We start from the raw sequence: 23,927 nt of genomic DNA, 5'->3' as shown, positions 1-23,927 counted from the left end.
AGTTCATCGGGCCAGAGCCCTTTTGTGGCTTATCGGCTGCATCTCTTAGAATGGGGCTAAAAGCGTAGGAATCTTCAAAAGTGGAGGAAAACTGGAAGAACACTTCTATTGCTAGGCATTCGAAGCGATTCATTAATCCAAACATTTCTGTGACCCACAAAATCCTGAAACTTTCTAAGAAAGATCTTAGTATATATGCAGGTCTTATAACAGGTCATTGTCCGAGCCGTTATCACTTGAAGCTGATTGGAAAACTTCAAGATGATGTATGTCGCTTCTGTGGCATAGAAAAAGAAAACTCGGAACATTTGCTATGTCACTGTCCGGCAATTTTCAATAAAAGGCGTAAGTTCTTCGGCAAGGGGCTGATAAAACCCTTTGACATTTGGGGAACAACTCCCAGTACAGCAGTGCACTTTATTCGAAGTATAATGCCGTGCTGGGATAATGCTATTAGTCAAGCGATGGCGATCACTCCTAATAATAGTGATACGGCATCTATATATAGCTAAAGAAAAAAAAAATGGGGAATATATCACAATAGATCAGAAAAATGGTCGCAGTGATGGAAATACCCGACGAGGAAAAAAATAAACCGTGCACTTTGGGAGATACTTTTAATCCCGCCAGGGGTTTATAATATCCGCAAAGGGTTATTTTATACATGAATAAACGTGTTTTAAGGATTTTTTTTTACAATTTTCATCGATAAACTGCTGTATAATAAGTGTTTCAACTAACCCCACTATATGGGGTAACATGAAATAATACACACTATTATTAATTGCTTAACAAATATGCTTCTGGAAAACTCTTTCATGAAACTGTTGGTGTAAAAACATCTGGTGTATCTAAATTAATTACTGTTCCAGAGAGGCTTAAAGTTCAAGTTTCAAAATACCGTTTCAACTTGCCCCGGTGTACATTACTTCTTATCTTTTACTGCTGCAAATTTCTGGTATATTTTACCGTTTTAAAGTAATTATCGGAAAAATTAATGGACGATTATGGGCCATTTTAAGAAAATCATTAAACAAGAAAATGATAGTTTTCTTAGAGATCCTATGGCCGGTCGTTAGTATTACCACTGAAAGATAAGAAGTATTCAAGGATGTATTAAACCATAAGAAAATTTTCATAAACCTGGCGAAGGATTTTCCTGATTTTTCTTTCGATTTTCCTCCACTGTGATAAATGCCGTTGAAAACATTTTTCAGATAGATAGATTGCTATTTGAATGTATTGATGAAATAATTTTCTTATCATTTCTCTATACAACGTCATTCCTACAATGAGTTATAAATTATCAAAGTACGAGGTATTCAGTTTTTTTATGGTGACTCCAAACTTGTGAGCGATGACATATTTATAATTATATTAATTATATATAATTAACTATTTTAATTATTTAAAATATTTTCAAAATAAAAAAATCATGAACGGTGCTTGATTGGTATACAATAAGGGTGCTACTACCACTTTAATTTCAAAATTTGGCCAACCAAATTCTGAGAAAATCAGTCATGATTGTTCAATGTGAATTTGGGAAAATGTAACTTTAGGTGAAGTTTTATTTTACAAAACTTATGGATCCAAATACTTACGAAGTAAATTTCATTCCATATCTTTCAAATTTCACACAGAAAATGGAAATTTTACTTTGACTATATGTTTTAGTATTACTTCTACGTGAAGTCAACGATTTACATAGCTGAAGATGCTAATTTCAAATAACAGACTGTAGTGGTAATTTTTATACGATAGATGGAGTAGATGAAAGCATAGAGTTGATAGTTCCGTTAGAGTACGGCAGTGTGGAGATTGCATATAGATATTAGAATAGCGAGCTAGGACAACTTTTAAGGAAGGTACAAATCGGTTTTTTCATCTCTATTTACCAAACTCCCCCTTTGGAGAGGGATGGTGAGGGGTGTCCACATATCGTGGTAGGGGTAAACAATAGTTGCAATTTCCAAACCTACGACTGGATGTCTTCCTTCAAATAACAACTGAAGTGCGGTAAAAATCGGTAGAACTGTTTCAAACACACAGTTGGTACTTGAGCGGGTCGGTTTTCATCTCTTTTTGCCAGTGGTGGCGGGGGGGACACCCCCCACCATCCCTCTCCAAAGGGGGAGTTTGGTAAAGAGAGATGAAAAACCGATTTGTACCTTCCTTAAAAGTTGTTCTAGCTCGCTATTCTAATATCTATATGCAATCTCCACACTGCCGTACTCTAACGGAACTATCAACTCTATGCTTTCATCTACTCCATCTATCGTATAAAAATTACCACTACAGTCTGTTATTTGAAATTAGCATCTTCAACTATGGAAATTTTACGTTAAATGGTATGTTATTTGGGGGGTACCCCCAAATTTTTTATCGGGACTATTAATGATTTATTGATTTATTGAACAATTTGCAAAGTTTCACGGTAATCTGAAAGGGTCGAGTCTGAAATTCCGATTTTAGCTCATTGGTCTGGATTTGCCCAAACGACAATCGGTATCGATTATTTTCTTAATGTTTACCTTTTTCCAGGACGCGTGTGCACTGTATATGGCCTATACTTTGCATCAAAGAGCAATGTGGCAGCTCACATTAAAAACTTCCACAAACTGATTGGCAGTCAATTCAAGGCACGGCCACCTAAAATATTGAATTAGCGATCGGAGGAAGTGCTTTGTGTGGTTGCAGGCCCAGCAGATGTCATGGAAGTTGTCTGGCTGGATAACGTTTCTGTTGAGTTGCCTCCTGATAAAATGTTGTTCAATAATTCAGACATGGAGTTCCCGGTGATTGACAATTCCAACGTTTGGTTTGAGCAACCTTTTGTTGAAGACTATATGGAGAGTCACTATTAGGGTTTTTTTTTATATTTCTTTACTTCTTACTTTACTCTTGAGTTTTTCTTCTTGTTATATTTTAGTTATATGTACGTATAAAAATAAAAATTTGAATTGTTGTTTTTCAGAAGAATTCTATTTTTTCGGTTTTCAGCGTATTTAGGAGTATTGGAAAAAACCACGTAGACAGGTAGGGGGGGGGGGGGGGGGAGTTGCTAAATATCTACGGTTGTCTACGGGGGGAGGGGGGTGTTGGAAATGGAGAAAAATCTGTCTACGTAGTTTATGGACAGCCCCTTATTCGATAATCATTCCGACCAGTGCCAGTGGCAGATGTTTGAGGATGAACCGCTGGAATCAGTGAAAGAGTTCTTAGAACACTCCTTCAATCTCCTCAGGAAGTTTCTGTTCTACCTTATGGAGATGGCCAATATTGGCATCAAGGTATCGGAAAATGTCTCTCACAACTCTTTTCGGGTATTTGCACAACCTTGAAAGGCATCATTTGAACAAAGAAACATAGTTAGTGTTCGCTGGAACTCATTAATAACTGAAATATTACCTGGTTGAATGAAGAAAACTGACGACGCGTAGAAAAAGTTTCGTACAGGTACAAACGTAAATAAACAGCTGTCAAACTGCTGCTCACGCCGTGCTGGGTCTTCTTATTCAAGATTTCTATAAAACCTCGAATGAAACCAATTAGTTTTAAAGTTGGTTTAATGGAGAGTGTATAGCTTTGCATAGCGCAAAATAATTTTATTTGAGAATAATTGATCTTGTTTGATACTAATTTCACTTGTTGTTATTTTAACCAAGTCAATAAATAAATAATGGCGATTTTGCGATTTGCTTTTAAAGGCTTATTCCCAGATACATATAGAGTAAATTAAGCCAACAAATTTTTTTTCGAAAATTCTAATTGTACTTTCCCCCTTAAACAATTAATAACTATTTAATTTGACGTTTGGATGAAAAACGATCTTCTGCATAGTTGTAGCTGAGAAAATTTACCATAAGAATAGCTATGAAACTTGTAAAAGGCAAGAATGCAATGTTTAAAAAGTTAGGTTTTCCCAAAGACATTTTCATATAAACTTCAAATGGTTTGTGCCAAGTCAGTTTATTACAAAATGATTTTAAATTTTCGGAGGTTAATCAGGACCCGATTTGGAATTGATTGAACACTTTGGAGTGGAAATTTCAAATTTTGCATCAGTCTAATGCCCATGAGAATTAGACTTCATTGGTTCCAACGTGAAATATCTCGTGATCCTTGTCATATAGAAGGTTACTATCTTCGGGAAAGTTATTCAGTAGATCAAGACCTTTCGGATGTAAGATTAGTTCACAATTGTCTAACTATGTGGCGCTAGCGTGGATGTAAAGTACAGCGGTGTGAAATGTTTATATATACGTTTTCAAAGCCGGAGAACAGTTATAATGTCAAATAACGCGAAGTCACCCACTCTCATATACAAAAAATAAAAGACAAAAGAACATTTGTATTTTTTTTTACGTAGGACTACGTCTGTGATTTCTATATGGGGGTACACTTTGTGAATACCGAAAATGGAACATGTAACAAATTAAGAAAGATTTTGAACGTTAATAACTCAGCTGCCCTTGGTCCAATTTCAATAATTTTATAACCAATCGATCAGAAAAATGGCTACGCATCGATAACAATGCTTCCGAGTGTTGATTTTCAACAAGAAACTATTGAAAAACTGGTAAATGTCCAGCATTGTCCAAAAACGTCGAATTAACTAACAAATCCACCAATTACCTACATGCATATGCTGCTTCCCCAGCACAGTCGTCAGAGAGTAGTAAGTAGACGAAACAAGTTGAAGTGGCATTCGCCTTCGATCCTCGGGCGCGTGCGAATAGGGAGGATGGAATTGCGTAATATTTTGCACACTCATCGCCATATTCAGAACCACACGCTCTCAACGACCACACCACTGTGTGGTGGTGTTCGGTCGTCGAAATTAGTAGCAGCAGTAGCAGTGCTTCCGGCGTGTGGCGTTGAAAATTGTTCTCCAGTAACAATGGAAGACTGCCTGCAAGCAGCGAGCTACAGAGCCCACATCAGCAACCATCAAAGGAGGAAGAAGCTGCACCGCTATGCTATGGATAGGAATGAGTAGCTCTTCGTGAGTCGCTGCGGGTCGGTCATCTATGCCAAGCGTGTCACCCTCACTCCAAACGACATACAGCTCGACAGCCTCATCCGTGTTGAACTCCCAGCTCAGAATTAATCAACCATCACTACAAAACGGTCCTTTTCAGGGCCACCAAAATTTGTTAAAGAGTATTATTTGGACATTGATCAAGGTCATCAGTTCCCGCAAGCAGCTAGCTATCAAGACTCAACCTGTCTATAGAAGGTGTGGAATTGTAGGCCTGAATATTTTGGTGCAATTAATTTTTCCTCGACTTTCATTCCACACGATTCGTTTCTTTCGTTTAATCAATCACCCTTGTAGTGACGTCGAAAAGATTGTTTCAATCAGCGCTTACATATGAAACGAAAGGCTGCCTGCAAGCAGCGAGCTGCAGAGCTCATATGAGCAACCATAGGGAAGGGTGAAGAAGTTCCACCGCTAGGCTATTTAGGATCGGAATCAGTAGCTCGTCGTGCTCAGCTCAGCATTACTCAACCATCACTTCAAAATGGTCCGTTTCAGGACCTCCATAAATTTATTAAGAGTATTATTTGGACATTTGTCAATGTCATCAGTTCCCGCAAGCAGCTAGCTATCAAGGCTCAACCTGGTCTCTATATAAGGTGTGGAATTGTAGGCCCGAATGTATTGGTGAGATTAATCATCGTCCGCCATTTTCCAGAACACGCTGGTAGGAAGTGTTAAAAATCCATATAGAATTTGAGAGAAGTGGGAATAATTCGCTTTGGGTGTATATTCAGTCCCCAGCAAGCCAATAAAATCTAATTTGTGAGAAAATTAGCTCTCACGAGTTCAATTTCTCGAAGTGCCTCCTTTTTTTACATATTCTGCACAAACGATACCTTCCACCAAGGCCCCATTCATATAATTCGAAAGGAAATCCTATGAGGGGTGAAAAAAACAAAACACAAAAAAATCAAAATACACCTTTTAAAGTCGGGTAGATGAATCGAAAATACTCTAGTTGATAGTCCCTTGGAGTCTCTTCATCAACTTTCTCTTTGAAATAACAACTACAAATTTGATACGCTTACAAATAAAAACGGAAAGAGTTAAGATAATTGATGATTGATCAATTAAAAGAACTAAATGTTCACATTTGTTCCGTCCACTAGCGGTCCTACGACAAGTTTTCGTTCGTGCCCCTTCTACTTTTTTTTATTAAAAATGCTCACAATGGCGTGAGCCCAAAATTTCACTTAGATAAACTCAACGTCCTGGTCTAACTTTATTGTTCATAATAGTCGGAGTCGGTACTCTTTTCCGAATCTTTTTAGCCTAAAATCCTCTCCGACTCCACAGTCCTGGTTGTGAGCATCGTTATTACCGGTGCGTCAGCATTAAGAAATGCAGCAACAACAAACAATTCACAATGTAAGATCCCTCCCTGACTGCATATTCTTGAGAATAGTCAGCGCACTGAAATCCAAATTATCAATTCTTACGTGAATATTGTGACATAGGTTAGAGCGCTACCCTCTTAACACAGGCAAACAGCCATAACTATGCGAATAATATTGAATGTAAGGCATCGTCCGTAAATCACCATCACCATCTTTTGGCCACACTCTAGTGGGTACAGCACTCAACAGATGACGGTAGTGTTCAAACATCAAACTCCACAGCAACCAACCGTTAAATTAGTGAACGATGAACAGCTTCCGAAGAGCTATATCTGTTTATCTGTGCTATTACCATTTTATGTGATCGGGTAATTATTATTATTTTTTTCGTAAATCCCATCTTCTTCAACAGAAATTTCCCTTCCAACGACGACAAAACAAAACCCATCATGTGTGTCATACTGTGCCAATACACTAACAGCTCTTTCAACCGCACGAACTGAGCTTCACAATACGCCTTCTTCACAGTAAGTGCCTCTCTTTTTGATCTGCAAAATTTGTCACAGACTACGCTTCAATTTCACATTCTCATTTTCCTGCTCCACACGATATGATTCATAATGCTCCTTCACTTGGTTTTTGTCTGCCTTGCCTTTAAAGATCTATTTTCGTGGGCAGCATTTTGTCCTATTTGGATGACGCTTTCCCTTCTTGGAACTTAGTTCGAGCATCGGGGAAAACACGATTTATCCCTATCACAATCGGCGACCAATTTCACCTTCACTGGTCAGAATTCATATGCTCATTCACCACGAACCACGATCCTCGCCACTACTGTAGGGGGACAAAAATAAATTCACTATAAGTGCCGTCGTCGAGCGAAGAACGACTGGCGACGCGCCCGCAGTTTTCCACTTAATCTTAAGTAGATATTGCGCCCGCTCGCTCGTAGCGATGTTCTTTCCGTAGCCACATCGTACACGTTGAGGTTGGTGTGTTTCAGCTAGCTTTTCCCCCGTCGACGCAGAGAACCAGAGAGCAAAAAACGGTACTGTGCGTGTCGTCCCGTGAGGGGGATAAACGTTAGGCTGGATCAGAAAGTTGGAAGTTGCGTTGAATTTAGCTCTATCAAACATTTCAAACTATTTTATTCGGCTGCGACTGAACGTCGGACTATAAAACAGTTTGGAAGATATTATCAAAGAGGTAACTCTAAGACTAGAAGGTCCCGAAGAAATGTGCTCAACTTTTTGGCTCAGCTCTGGTACTATCTTTGGTCCTAAGCTAATCGATGCACCCCTCGAAACATAGGAAAGTCTACGAACCCCTCATTTTATCTGTCAAACTTTCATAGTGAATCAAAACAAACATAGTGTAGTAGTAGAATTTATACTAGAATGGGGTACGTTAATCGATTTGCTTGGGACCAATAGGCTAGTCAAGTAGTGAGCCAATTTAAAATCGCCAGTTTCCATCGGTTGCTATTATTTCGATAACTGAACTGGTATTTCATAATAAGGATGAATCTTTAAATCATATCATAGGCCATAACTAGGATGTTGGCCTGAGGGCGAGCCATGGCCCTAGCTGACAAGACATAAACCATTTGGAGGGGAATTACTTCATTCATTTACTGTTACAAGTTTTACCAACGATTTATGGAAAAAATATGTCTATATGTCAGTTTTTGCCGGAATCCTGAGAAAATGTAATTTATTTTTACGCAAAATAATTTATTCTACGATGACTCGTTTATGAGTTATATAATTTTAGTTTTCCCACAAATATATTTTACATGCTCAGGAATCGCAGTAAGCCGCGCTTGAAAGCTGATGTCAGCGAACTAAACATTGTTTGCTTTCAATTTGTTAATTTGTGTGCTGAAATTTAGTTTAAATTGTTCACAAAGCTATCATTTAGTGGCATATCGTGTTTTGCCTGTGTTTGCCTTGAGTGACTCGGTTGACCGTGAATCTAACCTCCAAAATCTAAGACGCGGCTTCAGTTCCATTGTTCGGTGTCGGTTTTCATTATCTCCCGGGAGTCCGGTTCTCCGAGTTCAGATGCCACACTTTCGGTGTGTAGTTTTGTGCTATTGGAAGATTCGTCGCCGTGGGCGAGTTTGAACTCCATGCGGTTGGTGAATTAGCCCGGGAACGTGTTGATAATGTGCCCGTCGCGTGTTTTGGTGGTGATTCGGTGGCCGACGTTGCCGTGAATTAGCAAGTTTTCCGCTTGCAAAAGTGCTCGGCTACTGGTCTCTCGCCGGTGTCGGAGATTTCGAGCAATATGAAAGATGCCTCGCTGGATATGCCCAAGACTGGTCTTGAAATATTGCAATGCCCAATATCTGATTTATTTTTCTAAAAGAGGATGAACTATATTTTCCATGATTTGTCATTGAAATTTACGGGTTTCTCCCGGATTTTTCCCGGTAACTTCAAATCTCCGGCTTTTATCCATGAACATTTTTATGAAACGTAGATAAAAAGTGTACATAGTCGACTGTTATTATAGAGAGAGATCTGAACGACAACCAGGTCGGTAGAATTTTTAACTCTTTATTTGTTCCAAATTCAAAATAAATTACATTTCATTTTTAACCTAGGTGCTCCAGTTACTACAGTAACTTACCAGCCTTAATTGTTATGATATATATCTAAGTGTTTTTACATTGTTCCTGTCTTGGCAATTCAGTATTTTAAACAGGTTTTTTAAACCTGCATGTCAGTATAACAATTGATAGCTTAAAACTAAATAACTAAAACTAAATCTTATCTAAGTATAAAGGGAATTTATCATTGCATTTGAGGATTGTAACGATTTTTGCCGGAAATTATTAATTATTTTGTTGGACATTTGTGCTAAAGTCTCAACATTTGAAATTCTATGTACTTCGGAAGTACTGTACCAGGGAGGCAACTTCAAAATCATCTTCAGAATTTTGTTCTGAATCCTTTGAAGTGCTTTTTTCCTGGTAGTGCAACAACTAGACCATATTGGCACAGCGTAAAGCATGGCCGGTCTAAAAACTTTTGAGTTCGTATTGATGTGAAGCATCATTCTATTCAAAATTATTTTTTCAAAAAGTTTACTTATTGAAGAAAGCAAACTTATTGGACGGTAGCTAGAAGCTTCAGCTGGATTTTTATCCGGCTTCAAAATTGGAACAACTTTTGCATTTTTCCATTTATCAGGAAAGTATGCCAAATGGAAACATCTGTTAAATAATTTTACCAGGAAAGACAAGGTACTCTCTGGGAGTTTTTTGATGAGGATATAGAAAATTCCATCATCACCTGGAGCTTTCATATTTTGAATTTTTTTAGTTATAGACCTTACTTCGTCCAAATCAGTCCCCCAGGAATCATCAAAAATATTTTCCCGAGAGAAAATATTCCGAAAATCCCGAGCAACCTGATTCTCAATAGGACTAGTAAGACCCAAACTGAAATTATGGGAACTCTCGAATTGCTTAGCAAGTTTCTGAGCTTTTTCCAAATTTGTGATCAAAATTTTACCACCTTCTTTAAGCGCTGGAATTGGCTTTTGAGGTTTTTTCAAAACTTTTGTGAGTTTCCAAAAGGGTTTGGAACTCGGGTCTAATTTAGAAACATTATTTTCAAAAGTTTTGTTCCTCAGGGCAGAGAATCACTTTTTAATTTGTTTTTTGCAAATCCCACCAGATAACTTTCATGGCAGGATCACGTGTTCTATGAAATTGTCTCCTACGGACATTTTTAAGACGGATCAAGAGCTGAAGATCATCGTCTATTATAATTGAATCGAATTTAACCTCGCATTTTGGTACTGAGGCAGCTCTTGCTTCAACTATAGAAGTAGTCAGAGATTCAAGAGCATAATTAATTTCATCTTTGGTTTGCAAAGGAATGTTTGGATCGAAGTTATATTCCATAAATGTTCGATATTGCTCCCAATCAGCCCTATGGTAATTGAAAGTAAAGCTGTTGGGATTAGAAATTATTTCTTGGGATATTTCAAAAGTTACTGGAAGGTGATCAGAACCGAAGTCAGCATGGGTAACCAATTGGCTACAAAGATGACATGAATCAGTTAAGACCAAATCAATAGTTGAGGGATTTCTTGCAGAAGAAAAGCATGTTGGGCTGTTTGGATATTGAATAGTGTAATAACCTGCAGAACAATCATCAAACAGAATATTACCATTGGAATTGCTTTGAGCATTATTCCATGAGCGGTGTTTTGCATTAAAATCACCAATAATGAAGAATTTAGACCTATGACGGGTAAGTTTCTGGAGGTCACCCTTGAGAAAATTCTTTTGCTGGCCTACGCATTGGAATGGCAAATAGGCAGCTATAAACGTAAGTTGTCCAAATTTTGTTTCAACAGAAACTCCCAAAGCTTCAAAAACTTTGGTTTCAAATGAAGAAAGAATTTTATGCTTGATTCGTCTATGAATAATGATGGCAACGCCACCACAGGGTCCATCAAGACGATCATTTCTATAAATCAAGTAATTTGCGTCCTTCTTAACCTTATGGCCAGGTTTAAGGAACGTTTCAGTTATAACGGCAATATGCACGTTATGAACTCTCAAAAAATTAAATAGCTCGTCTTCATTATCTTTAAGAGATTGAGCATTCCAATTTAAAATGTTTAATGCTTTAAAATCCATTACTGAATTTTAAAGTCATGACAATATTATTAGCAAATTTTACTCCAGTTTGAATAGCATCAAACATGGAGTTAGATTTAAGCATATCAGAAATCATGTCAATTAATGAATTCTGTAAAAATTCCATTTTAGGGGCAGTAATGCTTCCTAAGTCAAAATTGTCAAAATTTCCGTTAGAACGTTGGTTAGTATTTTGATTTCTACCCGCTGCAATAGCAGCATAGGTAGCTCCATTAACTCGCTGAACATTGTTAGCAGCGAGGGGAGTAGGTACAGATGAAACATTTGAAGCAGGGGTGATATTTGTACCTACAGGTACGAATGTAGAATTTGTTCCTCGCTGACCGTTGTTAACAGCAGAGGAATTTGTACCTGGTCGAAAACGTGGAGCGTTTCCTACCTGTCGGTTAGAACGAGATTGTAGGATCGCTTTGCGAGTCTTACATTCCCAAAAATTGGATTTGTGGTTTTCACCACAATTTGAACATTTAAATTTCTTAGGATCTTCCTTCACAGGACAGTCGTCCTTTGCGTGAGAGGAATCACCACAATTCATGCATTTAGCTGGCATGTAGCAATTTTTAGTTCCGTGACCCCATCCCTGGCACTTACGGCACTGAGTGAGGTTTTGGAAATTTCCTCCAGTCTTCCTGAAGTGTTCCCACTTCACTCGGACATGGAGCATAAGGCTAGCTTTTTCTAAGGCCTTAAGGTTGTTTAGTTCACTAGACTTGAAGTGAACTAAATAAAAATCATTAGAAATCCCGTTGCGCGAATCGCCAGGACGGGATTTCATTTTCATTTTGATTACTTGGAGTGGCACAACTCCAAGTAATTTTGCCAGTTCATCTTTGATCTGATCCAGGGATTCACCACTGGGCAGTCCTTTCATGACAACCTTGAACACACGTTCAGTTTTGGTGTCGTAAGTAAAAAATTTGTGCTTCTTCTCAGTAAGATACTTGAGAAGACATTTAAATCCGTCCAAGGTTTCAGCCAATACACGGCATTCACCCCGACGTCCAATTTGTAGTGAAAACTTAACTTTCACGAAATTCAAAAGTTCCATGCGAAGAGCATGGAAATCGGTAGTGGTTATCACAATAGGGGGAATATTTTCCTTCTTGGCATTAAGCCGGGAAAGTTTACTTGAATTTTTCTTGGATGATGGATCATTCTCATCATCCGTGAGCAAATCAAATTGATTACTCAAATTAATTTCTTCAGAAGGGGGGTCAAGAGTTTGCCCCTTTCTTTTGCGTTTAGGCGCCATGGCGGCAGTAAATTTTTTATCCAAATCGACTTCCAAGCAGATTACTATAAGAATCTGAAGGATCGAAGAGGAATTTTCCAAATCGATATCCAAGAAGGATTACCTCGGGTAGGGTCCAAACAAGGATCGAAGAGGAATAAGAGGAGTTGAACAAGGTAGAAAATTTTTACAGGTTGAGCACTGAAAAGTGCTGTTTAAATTTGTTGTAGCTTTAGGTAGTAGTAACACTTCCTTAAGCAAAAAGCAAATAGATCCGCACGGCAAGAGAGCACGATGCGGACTGTTATCCGTCGACCTTGTTTTCCGTGCTGAGCACCAATGCTATCGACGTCAGGGAGGCAGCTCCCACACCTGGACCCTACCTATCGACCCATCAATCAACTCATGGAGATGTTATGCCTCAGAAAATCCCGGAGATGCCGACTGGGATTGAACCCAGGCCCTTTGGAGTGAGAGGTAATTACGCTTACCACTACACCACTGGTGCCATTAAAACTTAAATTCTAAAATTACTAAATAATAGTATTTCAAATCCTCCCAATAGGAAGCGCGATAAACAGTTACGGCTTAAGGACAAGGTTGATGGAATCCAAAGATAGCCATTGATATGGCTGATTTGCCTTGTTAAATCAATCATGATAGCAATCATATGTGGTTTCTATCAACCTTGCACTTAATTCGAAGATATCAAAGTTATGGTACTCACATTTATAAATTTCAACAAACAACATCATCAACGTGTATCGTTTCTACACTGAAGGTAATTAACCAGGGAGACTCAATCCCTGTCAACTACATATAGATGCACCATAGCTCACAAAATTTTGACATTTTTGAGCAATCTGACACTTTTGGACAAACTGACGAAACTATGCCAGAGCAAAACTTCTTAAGGGCCACCCACATTAGATCCGTTTGCGTTGCGTTGATGTAAATTTGACAGTTAGACGATAGATTTAGCTGTCACTTTGCCGCAACGTGTCCGATCCGGATCTAATGTGCGTGAGCCTTTACTCTTTCACACTTGCATTGCAGTGTTGAATGCTAGAGAGAGTAGTCTCTTGCAGTCATTCTACCTCCTGTATGCATCACATTGAAGAGAGCTACGATGAAATTTTTCCATTGTTACCCCCGTGGAATCAACCTGTTTATGAGATGTGAACGTGTAGCGGGGGCCTCCCTTAGCTCAGTCGGTAAAGGCGCAGCTACAAAGCAAGACCATGCTGGAGGTGGCTGGGTTCAATTCCTGGTCCGGTATAGGAATTTTTCGGGTTGGAAAATTTCTCGACTTCCCTGGGCATAGAAGTATGATTGGACTTGTCACACAATTATACCAATGCAAAAATGGTACAGGCATCGAAAGCTCTCAATTAATAACTGTGGAAGTGCATCTAGAACACTAAGTTGAGAGCACGCAATAAGCTAATATGCGATATGCAATAAGCTTGAAAAAGCGAAGAAGAAGAAGAAGACGTGTAGCAAAAACATAAATAAAACATGATGTCAATCTTCCAGCCGTAAATAGGAATACATTAATAAATTTAAAGGAGAAGCAGAGTTTATTCTGGAGGATCTGGAAAAATATTGATGCAATGCAAAACAAATTTCGTAAAGGTCACCAAGCTTCTTAGAATTTCAGAGATCTTTGCATCAGTTTAAAGAACGTCGTAGCAGTTTGTCAGAGATCGTAGTTCAGAAAAGCTCAATGAAATTTTCGGAAGTTTTGGGAACTTCGTGAAACTCCAGATAACTTTCCAGATATACGTAAAAATGATGAGAATCATTCCGAAAGTTTTGAAATGGTTCAAAGATGTTCAGATAGATCTTAAGAAAACTTACAAAACAATAATTATGGAACATGAAATAAGTTCATGCACCTTTGCAGATGTTGGGAAAAGTTTTCTAGAAGTTAATGGAATTTGGTTGCTGTTCTGAAAAAATTGTATTAGCAATAGAAAGTTTTTCAATTTAATAAACTTGATTTAAATTCAGTGAACTTCCAAGAAATGTGAGAAACTTTGTATGAACCATGAATCAATCGTAGAAGTTCAGGGAACTTCGTAGAAGTTCAGGGAACTTCGTAGAAGTTGATGGGAATTCCCAAAAAATCGTGACACTATTCACGAGTTGAAGAAATTTCATAGAAGCTACGGAAGCTTCGGATTGGAAAGATTCTCGAAGCACTTCGTTTGAATTCATGACCCTGACTATAAGCTCAAGAAAATTTGTGGAAGATTAGGATCTTTCGTAGAAATACAAGAAACTTCGTAGAATTTTAGATAATTACATTGATATTCACGGATTTACGATAGGATATCAATAATGTCCTGTAGATATTTCTCAAGACTGAAAGAGGAATACCTGCAACTGTTCAAACATTCAAATGTCGTGTCATATCCAGGGAATCAAGAAAATCCTATAGGGTTAACTACCCCATTTCTGGCCTACTACGCACAACCCGCACTAAGTCTTTCTTAATCTAGCGCAGTTTAGCACCAAACGGAATGTTATTATTACTGATGGCTTTCAAATTTATTTACCTTTCCGTATGTACCGTAAGATTTGATAAAGAGAAACCAATCGTTGAGATATTGTCAAAAGTCTAACACTGCTTCTTGATGCCGAATTCGGCCTATGGATTCTAAACTCGGCCTAACACACTGAAACGCCAATGAACTCACTTCGGCGTATCGGATGAAGATGAAACATGATTCGGTCGGAGCGCTTCTTTTGTTTTTGGGAATAATGGGGGCAAACCTTCATACCACGCGTTCTCATTGACTCTGATAGCTTATTAGCTAAAGTATCGTACCAAACGCATAATTGACTTGTTTACTCTGAAATCATGGACTTATTTGAAGTTTGCCGCTCGATAGGCCCAAAATGGGCGATTAGGCCGAAGTAGTTCTCTACCCTACTCAGATCCTTACCGACGATAAATACACTAGTAAATGGAATCATGATCAGTGTACATCTGGGATCAGAGATTATCAATTCCACTGATATGATCAAAATTTCGGTGTAATGTATCTCGAAATCTAGGAACTTGCTGACTTTCGCAAAGTTGTTCTCGAGGTTAAATACCCTACAATATGGATATTTTACAAACTGGGATGACATGTAGATGGCGGCCGTTGGTTTCAGCAAAACTGTCAAATACCCTACATTATGGATATTCTTGGAACCAGGATGATGTGTATAGGCCGAAAATCGATATCCGTTGCAATTTTTAAATCCAAGATGTGAGGCCATTAGTTTTAGACAAAACTTAATTGGTCATCTCTGTTCTGAAAATACCCATATTGTAGGTTATTTTACAAACATTATGCTGAAAATCTTAAACCGTCAAAACATTTAAATGTCGACTCTTTGATATTCGTAAATGGTAGATTGATCAGGAAGTATTCAAAAGATCTCCATCTATTCTTCTAAAAATTCATTTAAATGCTGTGCATATTTTTGTTATATTTAATAGAAAGATCAAATGGGGCTATCGTATCAAATAGGACCAAAACTCAAAAATCACCGATGAGTTTTCAAGTTCATAACACAATGCAATGATTATATTTTGGCGTTATTGTTTTTTCATCAGTGCATAGTATTTATTGACGTTTGAGGGGTTTTTATAAGTATTAAGCTGGAATGATTTTTTGGCGCGTGAGTGTGTGTGTACATTGGTTTGCCACATTCGCCGATCACTTTAATCCCCATACAAATCAGTTGTGAAGGTCTGATCTCCATCACAGGTTGATAAATTCAATGTTTCTTTCTTTTTTTCTTGGATCAGTCTATCGATCAACTCCCCCTGCAGGACCGTTCGTTGGCTCCTTCCCAGCAGTAGCAGCAGCAAACAGCAGTGTGGTGATGTTTATTTTCTTCGTTTTTCTTATTCATAAAAATCCGGTGATGATGGAATCATGTGTGTACTACACATTGGCGCTTCTTCGCATTTATTGAAGGGGAACTGTGTGCGCGCAGCCAGGAAGCACTCGAGAGCACTGTAAAATTGATTGAAACTTCCTTTTGACTCATTTTCAATTTCACCTTCAATCACATTTTCATAACATTTCACCAACAAATTGCCTTGCCTTTCTGATGCAGCACATTACACACTCACACACACACACATTAACGGGAAACTATTCCTGCAATAATTTTCAATAGTGCACCCAGCCGCCGCCGTTCATAAAACCGCACACGCACATATCTCGATGACGGTGTGCAGTCGTGCGTGACGCGCTCCCCTCGCGACACTCACTTAACTAAGCCGGCTTAGTCAGCCAGTAAGTCAACGGGCGCGAACGGGACGGGTTCCCCGGGAAAAATCGATCACGAACCGCGTGCACCAGAAAAGGACCGAGAGCACAACAAAAACACTTTTCAAAGAACCGCGCGTGGGCTGGAGGTCGATGGAGGAGGAGGAATGCCGCCGGTTCCGCTCGCTTGAGTACAATTCGGATATTCGTTTTTGGGTTTAAGCGCGTCCGTTCGATCCGACCGATCTGCTACGACTGAAGATCGGGATGAACCGTTTGGCCGAGTTGACGGGAAAGGCATCTGTCAGGCATGCGCATTTGGTGAAAATTGTGTGATGAAGTGGGATAATCCTTCCCCATTCGTATCGATAGTTGGGATGAACGAAATCAAGCTAAATAGCTCAAGCTGGTATCGAGTGAAGTGTGATGAATTACTGTGATGTCACTTTTTACGCGAATATTTGGAGCTCTCACCTTTTACCTTTAATTACCAGTCAGATTTGTCACGAAAATGAACCACAGCTGGCACGCACGTTTTGGTTCCAGTACTTTTGGGTTCCAGCGATGCGTCTAGGCTCTGATATTGAACAGATTTTTCACGCATGGTTCCTTTTAACCTATACAGTGATACAAAAAAAAATGTTTCATTCTTTCTAAGAGATTTCAGTTTCTAGAAGATAACACACGAATTTATAAAGATTTATGGCATGCTCCATTTTCGCGTCCATGGTTGCTTGAAATTGAAAATGAATGAAATTTTAAATCCTTCTATCAATACAAGCTGATATTTCTACACACTTTAAAACAAAAAAAAACTTGAACATATATCCATTTTACCCATTGGAAATTTCATATTTGTGAAATCGTTTCTCAGCAACTGCGAAATCGAATTAATTTTTCTTCAACCCAAGTTTAACATTGCAAGTTTTATCACGGTTTTAAAGCATGCTACAAGTCTAATGCATAGTCTACAGAACCCTCATAAAACCCTAATTGATAGTCTCAATAAAACACTTAAATCTGACTGACAGCAAACGATGACGAAATATTGAGGCATTGATGTCAAAGTCAAATAGGTCAGATACTTCGTTGAATTGATGAATCATGGCAACAAACGAACTGTTTGTAGCATAATTGGTTGTAGCAAGGCTCTCGGACGGACTGTTCGGGCAGGAGCATACAGATTAATTTTGACCAGTAACTCAGGAACATCAAATTCTGCGAGCAAGACTGTCACGACGAGACCCCTCATCGCGGCGGCGCTGCAAACGCTACGGCCTGCGCCGACACTTCCCGTTTCCTCCGTTTGAACACTGTCGCAAACACAAATCGCAGCGAGACAGGTTTTAGGAAAAGATCTGCCGGTTTTCAGTGGAAATCCGGAAGACTGGCCCATTTTCATCAGTAACTTTGAGCAGTCTACGGCCACAGCTGTGGTTACTCGGATGCAGAAAATCTGGTTCGCCTTCAACGGTGCTTGAAAGGAAACGCCATGGAGTCAGTGAGAAGCCGATTGCTCTTGCCAGCAAGAGTACCGCACGTCGTCCAGACCCTGCGTACTCTATTCGGAAGACCGGATCTCCTCATTAGGTCGTTATTGGGCAAAATCGTTCAAATCCCTCAACCGAGACACGACCGGCTAGAAACAATCATGCACTTTGGTCTTGCAGTGCAAAACCTGGTCAACCATCTCAAAGCAGCACAGCAGTTCAACCACCTTGCGAATCCGGTACTTATGCAAAAACTGGTAGAGAAACTGCCAGGTTCGCTGCGACTCGATTGGGCAATCTACAAAAACCAGAATCAGCCCGCAACACTCGACACCTTTGGTGAGTTTATGTCAAGATTGGTGACAGCAGCAAACGAAGTTTCCTTCACCCTCCCAGGATTAAGCTCCACTCAAAGGTCTGTCATATTCACGGAAACCCGGAGCAACAAACAGAAGGATGGAAACATAGCTAATCAAGCTCACTCCGCAGATTAAACTCCAAGTCCCACGTCAACCAGTACCCCCACTAACACTCAACCAGGAAGGCAATGTGTATCGTGTGGACGAGCGGGCCATCGAGTGGCTGAATGTCATCAGTTCAATGGTGCCAGTGTGGATGATCGTTGGAAGCTAGTTCAACAAAAAGGACTCTGCAGAACATGCCTCAACAGTCACGGCAAGTGGCCATGTAGATCCTGGAGCGGTTGCGGTGTCAGCGGTTGTCGTCAGAAGCACCATACTCTACTGCACTCCACCACACCTTCCGAGCGGATGAATGTTTCTTCTAGCCACGTAACATCCGGTGATTTGCGGTGGCCCCTTTCCCGCATTCTTCCTGTCATTCTACATGGCAAAGATACCTCCCATACAATCTACGCCTTCATCGACGAAGGGTCGTCTTACACTCTCTTGGACGAATCTGTTGCGAGACGGTTTTGTGTCGGCGGGAAATCAGAAACACTCACTCTGAAGTGGACCGGAAACGTGACACGAGTCGAGCCAAAGTCACAATGTGTACAACTCGACATCTCCGGCAAAAGTACCAATGCCCGACACACACTTCACAATGCTCGTACGGTTAGCTATTTCATTCTGCCTACGCAAAGCATGAAGTATCTGGACCATTCAAAACGTTTTCCTCATTTACGTGGTCTCCCACTCGACGGCTACGAGTCGATCGAGCCCAAATTACTCATTGGTCTTGACAACCTGAGATTATGCGCCCCTCTAAAGCTACGAGAAGGAGGGCCATCCCATCCTGTCGGTGCAAAATTTTGGCTGGGGTGGAGCATCTATGGCTACGTTCCAAACCAATCGACCCAATCAACGATTGTCGGCTTCCACATCGGAACTGTATCCGATCGTGAACGCGAGTTAAACGAACAGCTTCGTGACTATTTCACCCTCGAGGATGCTGGAGTAGCTGAGCCACGTCAAGTTCCTGAGTCGACTGACGAGAAGCGTGCAATCCAACTGCTTAAGGAGACAACCCGACGCACGCCTGCCGGCTCGAACTTCGAAACCGGCCTGTTATGGAACACTGACAACCCTAACTTCCCAACAAACATTGAATGTTGAATAAGAGCTTATTCAAGCAAAAACAAGCTTCTTCAGCTAAAAAATTGCTTATTCAGCTGTTGATCAACTCAAATTGTTTTTTGGGTTTCCCGACAGTTATCCCATGGCTGTCCGACGTCTGGAGTCACTAGAGCGTCGGCTTCAACGAGAACCAAAGCTACAAGATCGTGTACGTGAGCAGGCTCCTGGAATGTGAAAGGAAAGGTTATGCACACCGGGCGAGTTTGGCCGAATTGACTTCTGTTGAGGCAAGCCGAGTGTGGTGTTGTGACCAACCTCAGAAAGCCTGGGAAAGTTCGGTTGATCTGGGATGCGGCAGCCAAGGTGGGTGAAGTCTCTTTCAACTCCCGACTCCTGAAGGGACCCGATCTACTGACTCCGCTTCCGACAATCTTATACCAGTTCCGTCAATATCCAGTGGCGGTCAGTGGCGATGTCATGGAAATGTTCCACCAACTCAAAATGCGTTCACCTGATTGCCAGTCGCAACGCTTCGTATTCCGTCCTCGCCCAACAGACCTACCACAAGTCTACGTCATGGATGTCACCACATTTGGATCGTACTGCTCACCGGCATCGGCGCAGTGCGCAGTTCGTCCACGAGTATCCGAGAGCTGCAGCAGCCATCAAAAACAAACATTATGTCGATGACTACTTGGACAACTTTGAGATGATCGAAGAGGCGATTGCAGTGGTGAACGAGGTTAAACTGGTACACTCCAAAGGAGGTTTCACTCTCCGGCGCTTCCTGTCTAACGAACCTGAAGTCCTTCAAGGAATAGGTGAGGAGGCTGAAGTTGAAGTTAAAAATCTACATCTGGAACGTGATGGGAAGTCCGAGTCGGTATTGGGGATGAAATGGATTCCAAACGAGGACGTATTCATCTATGCCTTCGGTATGCGAGAAGATCTGCAGTGCATTCTGAACAACGACCATGTTCCTACCACGCATGCGGTAGCGTGGGTGGTCATGAGTCTTTTCGATCCGCTCGGCCTCATCGCCTTCTTTCTGGTCCATGGTAATATTCTGATCCAGGAGCTCTGGGCGATAGGAATAGGGTGGGGCCAAGAAATTCCCCACAACATCAACGAACACTGGCGACAATGGGCTGACTTACTTCAGCAGCTAGATCTACTACGCATACCGCGATGCTATTTCCATTCATCGAAGGACTACGCTCGTCTGCAAATCCACCTCTTCGTCGATGCAAGCGAAACTGCCTATGCTTGTGCAGTATACTTCCGTTTGGAAACCGATCGTGGTGCAGAGGTGGCGTTTGTTGGAGCTAAAACGAAGGTAGCATCGCTGAAGACACTCTCAATTCCTCGACTCGAGCTGAAAGCAGCGGTTCTGGGCATCCGTTTGATGGAAACTATCCAGAGGTATCACACGCACACGGTCAGTCGGCGCTACTTCTGGAGTGATGCAAACACGGTTCTCGCGTGGGTGCGCTCAACCGACCATCGTCGTTACCACAAGTTTGTTGCCGTTCGGGTTGGCGAGATCCTGTCATCTACACAACAGTCGGAGTGGCGGTGGGTACCGTCTATGCATAACGTTGCAGATCTTGCCACCAAGTGGAACAATGGTCCGCAGATGACAATGGAGAATCCCTGGTTCCGAGGACCGGCCTTCCTATACGAGCCGGAAGAACATTGGCCTAAGCAGCGAACGGTTACTCCAACTGAAGAAGAACTCCGTCCTACCCATTTCCACGCCGTCCACTTTGCTCCAGCTATGGTGTTCAAAAGATTCGATCGATGTACTATAATGCATCGCGTAGCAGCGTATGTCTTTCGCTGCATCGAGAACTTCCGCAGACGTCGAACGAAAGATAATATGGAACTCGGCAACCAGCGACGAACTCCAACGGGCCGAAAGGGCACTTCTGAAGACGGGTCAAAGCGAGTTGTATGCAGAAGAAATCGCCATACTCGTCAAGACTCAAGGACCACCAGAGAATCGCCGTGCCATAGTGGATAAATCCAGCTCTATCTACACTAAGTGTCCGTTCCTGGATGAGAACGACATTCTGCGCAGCCGTGGCCGAATCAGTGCTGCACCATAAGCACCAACCGAAGGTAAGTTTCCGATCATTCTTCCCAATCAACACCTAATTACTTTCCTCATTGTAGACTGGTATCATCGCCGCTTCCGTCACGCCAACCGAGAGACCATCTTCAACAAGATTCGCCAACGCTTCGAGATCTCTGCACTGAGACGACTGTTGGATAAAGTCGAACGAGCGTGTGCATTCTGCCACCTAACGAAGGCGATTCCAAGACCACCAGCAATGGTTCCGCTTCCCGAGATGCGATTGACAGCTTTCATCCAACCCTTCACATTCACTGGGTTGGACTACTTCGGGCCAGTGCTCGTAAAGGTGGGCAGAAGCAACGTAAAACGCTGGGTGGCCCTCTTCACATGCCTCACGATTAGAGCGGTGCATATGGAGGTAGTTCACTCACTAAGTACTGAATCGTGTATTATGGCAGTGCAACGCTTCGTGGAACGTAGAGGCATACCGAGGGAGTTCTGGACCGACAACGCCACCTGTTTTCAAGGCACCAGCAACGAGTTGAAGGCGAAAGGAAAGCAACACACAAAGCTCTCTCCGAAAAGTTCACTACCGCGGAAACCACTTGGAAATTCATCCCACCAGCGGCACCACACATGGGAGGTGCGTGGGAGCGACTCGTACGTTCGGTGAAGGTGGCGATTGAAGCAGTTCTAGGCGGTCCGCGAAAACCAAACGACAAGACATTAGAGACTATTCTCTTGGAAGCGGAGGGAATGATCAACTCCAGACCACTTACCTTTATCCCATTGGAGTCTGCGGATGAGGAGGCCTTGACACCCAACCATTTTTTGCTGGGAAATTCTTCAGGGAAAAAATTCCTATCCACCGAGCAGCTGGATAGCAGCTCAACGCTTCGAAGCAGCTGGAAGTTGGCAAGGTACATCACCGAGGATTTCTGGCACAGGTGGCTCAAGGAATACCTTCCCGTAACCACGCGAAAAAGCAAGTGGTTTAAGGACGTGAAGGATTTGGCGGTAGGCGACTTGGTGTTGGTGGTTGATGGAACGGCGAGGAACCAGTGGATACGGGGAAGGATCGAGCAGGTCTTCCCAGGACGGGACGGCAGAGTATGGCAAGCGTTGGTCCGGACATCTTCGGGGATTCTACGTAGACCAGCAGTGAAGTTAGCTGTATTGGACGTCGAGTTTAACAGTAAACCCGGGTTCGGTACCCCAGACCTTTCGAACCCTCACCAAGGTTTACGGGCGGGGGTATGTCACGACGAGACCCCTCATCGCGGCGGCGCTCCAAATGCTACGGCCCTGCATTTACGGTGAATCAAATGACAGTGGGAAACGTCACCGGTGGAACTTAGAATAACGTCAAACGAAAAGAGGAAAAACAAACACGAAGAACAAAAGTTGACATAGTTGTTGATCTATTATTATCCTTATTATATTATTCTACTTATCTAATATTCACATTATGTGCCGTATAGTGCTTAAATCTAATCATAAATTATAAACACTGTAAGTACGGATGAAATTAACGGAAATTGAATTTAACGCTAGTATTAAATTAAAATTATTGTACGGTCTAAATTGAAGAAGTAGAGTGGGAATTCGAGCCATACCACTTCCAGAGCAAGTACACCAAATTTGTAAGTCTTAATAATAAAATTAATAAGTTACGCATCTTTACTGAAATAAACTCTAAATTGCAGCTTTAAGCTATCAAACACACAACCCACGAAGTCTAGCTATAAAGAGTTGGTAAACTCATCCCAACAAGACTTTAGCAACGAAGACGAGCTGTGATACGTTTCGTCGCTCAGAAAGAGTATCCAAACCCAGTAAATGACAGCGGTCAGCATACGGTGGTAAATTCAGCGGGTCACTCCAAGGAAAATTGCGCAGTGTGTATCTAACGAATTTGCGTTGAACAGCTTCGAATCGTCCACTCCATACTGCTTGGTAGGGATTCCAGACAACACACGCGAATTCCAGTAGGGAGCGTACCAATGAACAGTAAAGGGCTTTAAAACACAGAGAATCACGAAATTCCTTAGAAATCTTGAACATGAATCCAAGCTGACGATTTGCTTTGTCAATCGTGGTTGAGAAGTGGCGAGTGTATGTGAGCTTTTCATCCAACATAAAAACGAGGTCTTTGACGTGATCGTCACGTTGAACTGCAGTCCCAGCGACGTTATAATCAAACAAAACGACAGTCATAGTTCGACGGAAACTAATTACGCAGCACTTTG

General features: G+C 41.3%; 2 protein-coding genes across 2 annotated transcripts in view; one reads left to right on the top strand and one right to left on the bottom strand.

The window, feature by feature from the left end:
* LOC135710201 (chondroitin sulfate proteoglycan 4-like) overlaps window positions 1-16,814 on the bottom strand; it is a 46,080-nt gene extending 29,266 nt beyond the window's left edge. Inside the window, exon 1 of the mRNA XM_065232716.1 lies at window positions 16,576-16,814. The gene's annotated coding sequence lies outside the window, so the exon portion shown is untranslated. The remainder of the gene's footprint in view (window positions 1-16,575) is intronic.
* Window positions 16,815-20,073: 3,259 nt separating this feature from the next.
* On the top strand, window positions 20,074-21,709 carry LOC135709786 (uncharacterized). The gene is made up of 2 exons (XM_065232180.1): window positions 20,074-21,403; window positions 21,462-21,709. Exons 1-2 carry the CDS (start codon window positions 20,074-20,076, stop codon window positions 21,707-21,709), a joined length of 1,578 nt encoding a protein of 525 aa, XP_065088252.1.
* The last annotated feature ends 2,218 nt before the right edge of the window (window positions 21,710-23,927 follow it).

The sequence above is a fragment of the Ochlerotatus camptorhynchus genome, unplaced genomic scaffold (assembly GCF_037179485.1).
Source record: "Ochlerotatus camptorhynchus isolate MF236.1 unplaced genomic scaffold, CSIRO-AGI_Acam_v1.1 ptg000036l, whole genome shotgun sequence".
Classification (NCBI taxonomy): domain Eukaryota; kingdom Metazoa; phylum Arthropoda; class Insecta; order Diptera; family Culicidae; genus Ochlerotatus; species Ochlerotatus camptorhynchus.
This window is presented reverse-complemented; position numbering and strand designations above follow the sequence as displayed.

Bases quoted from the DNA above. Each gene is read 5' to 3' on its own strand.
- LOC135709786 (XM_065232180.1), top strand. From the start codon at position 20,074: ATGTCATGGAAATGTTCCACCAACTCAAAATGCGTTCACCTGATTGCC. The intron at 21,404-21,461 runs GTACTATAATGC...GAACTTCCGCAG, and splicing joins GTTCAAAAGATTCGATCGAT to ACGTCGAACGAAAGATAATA.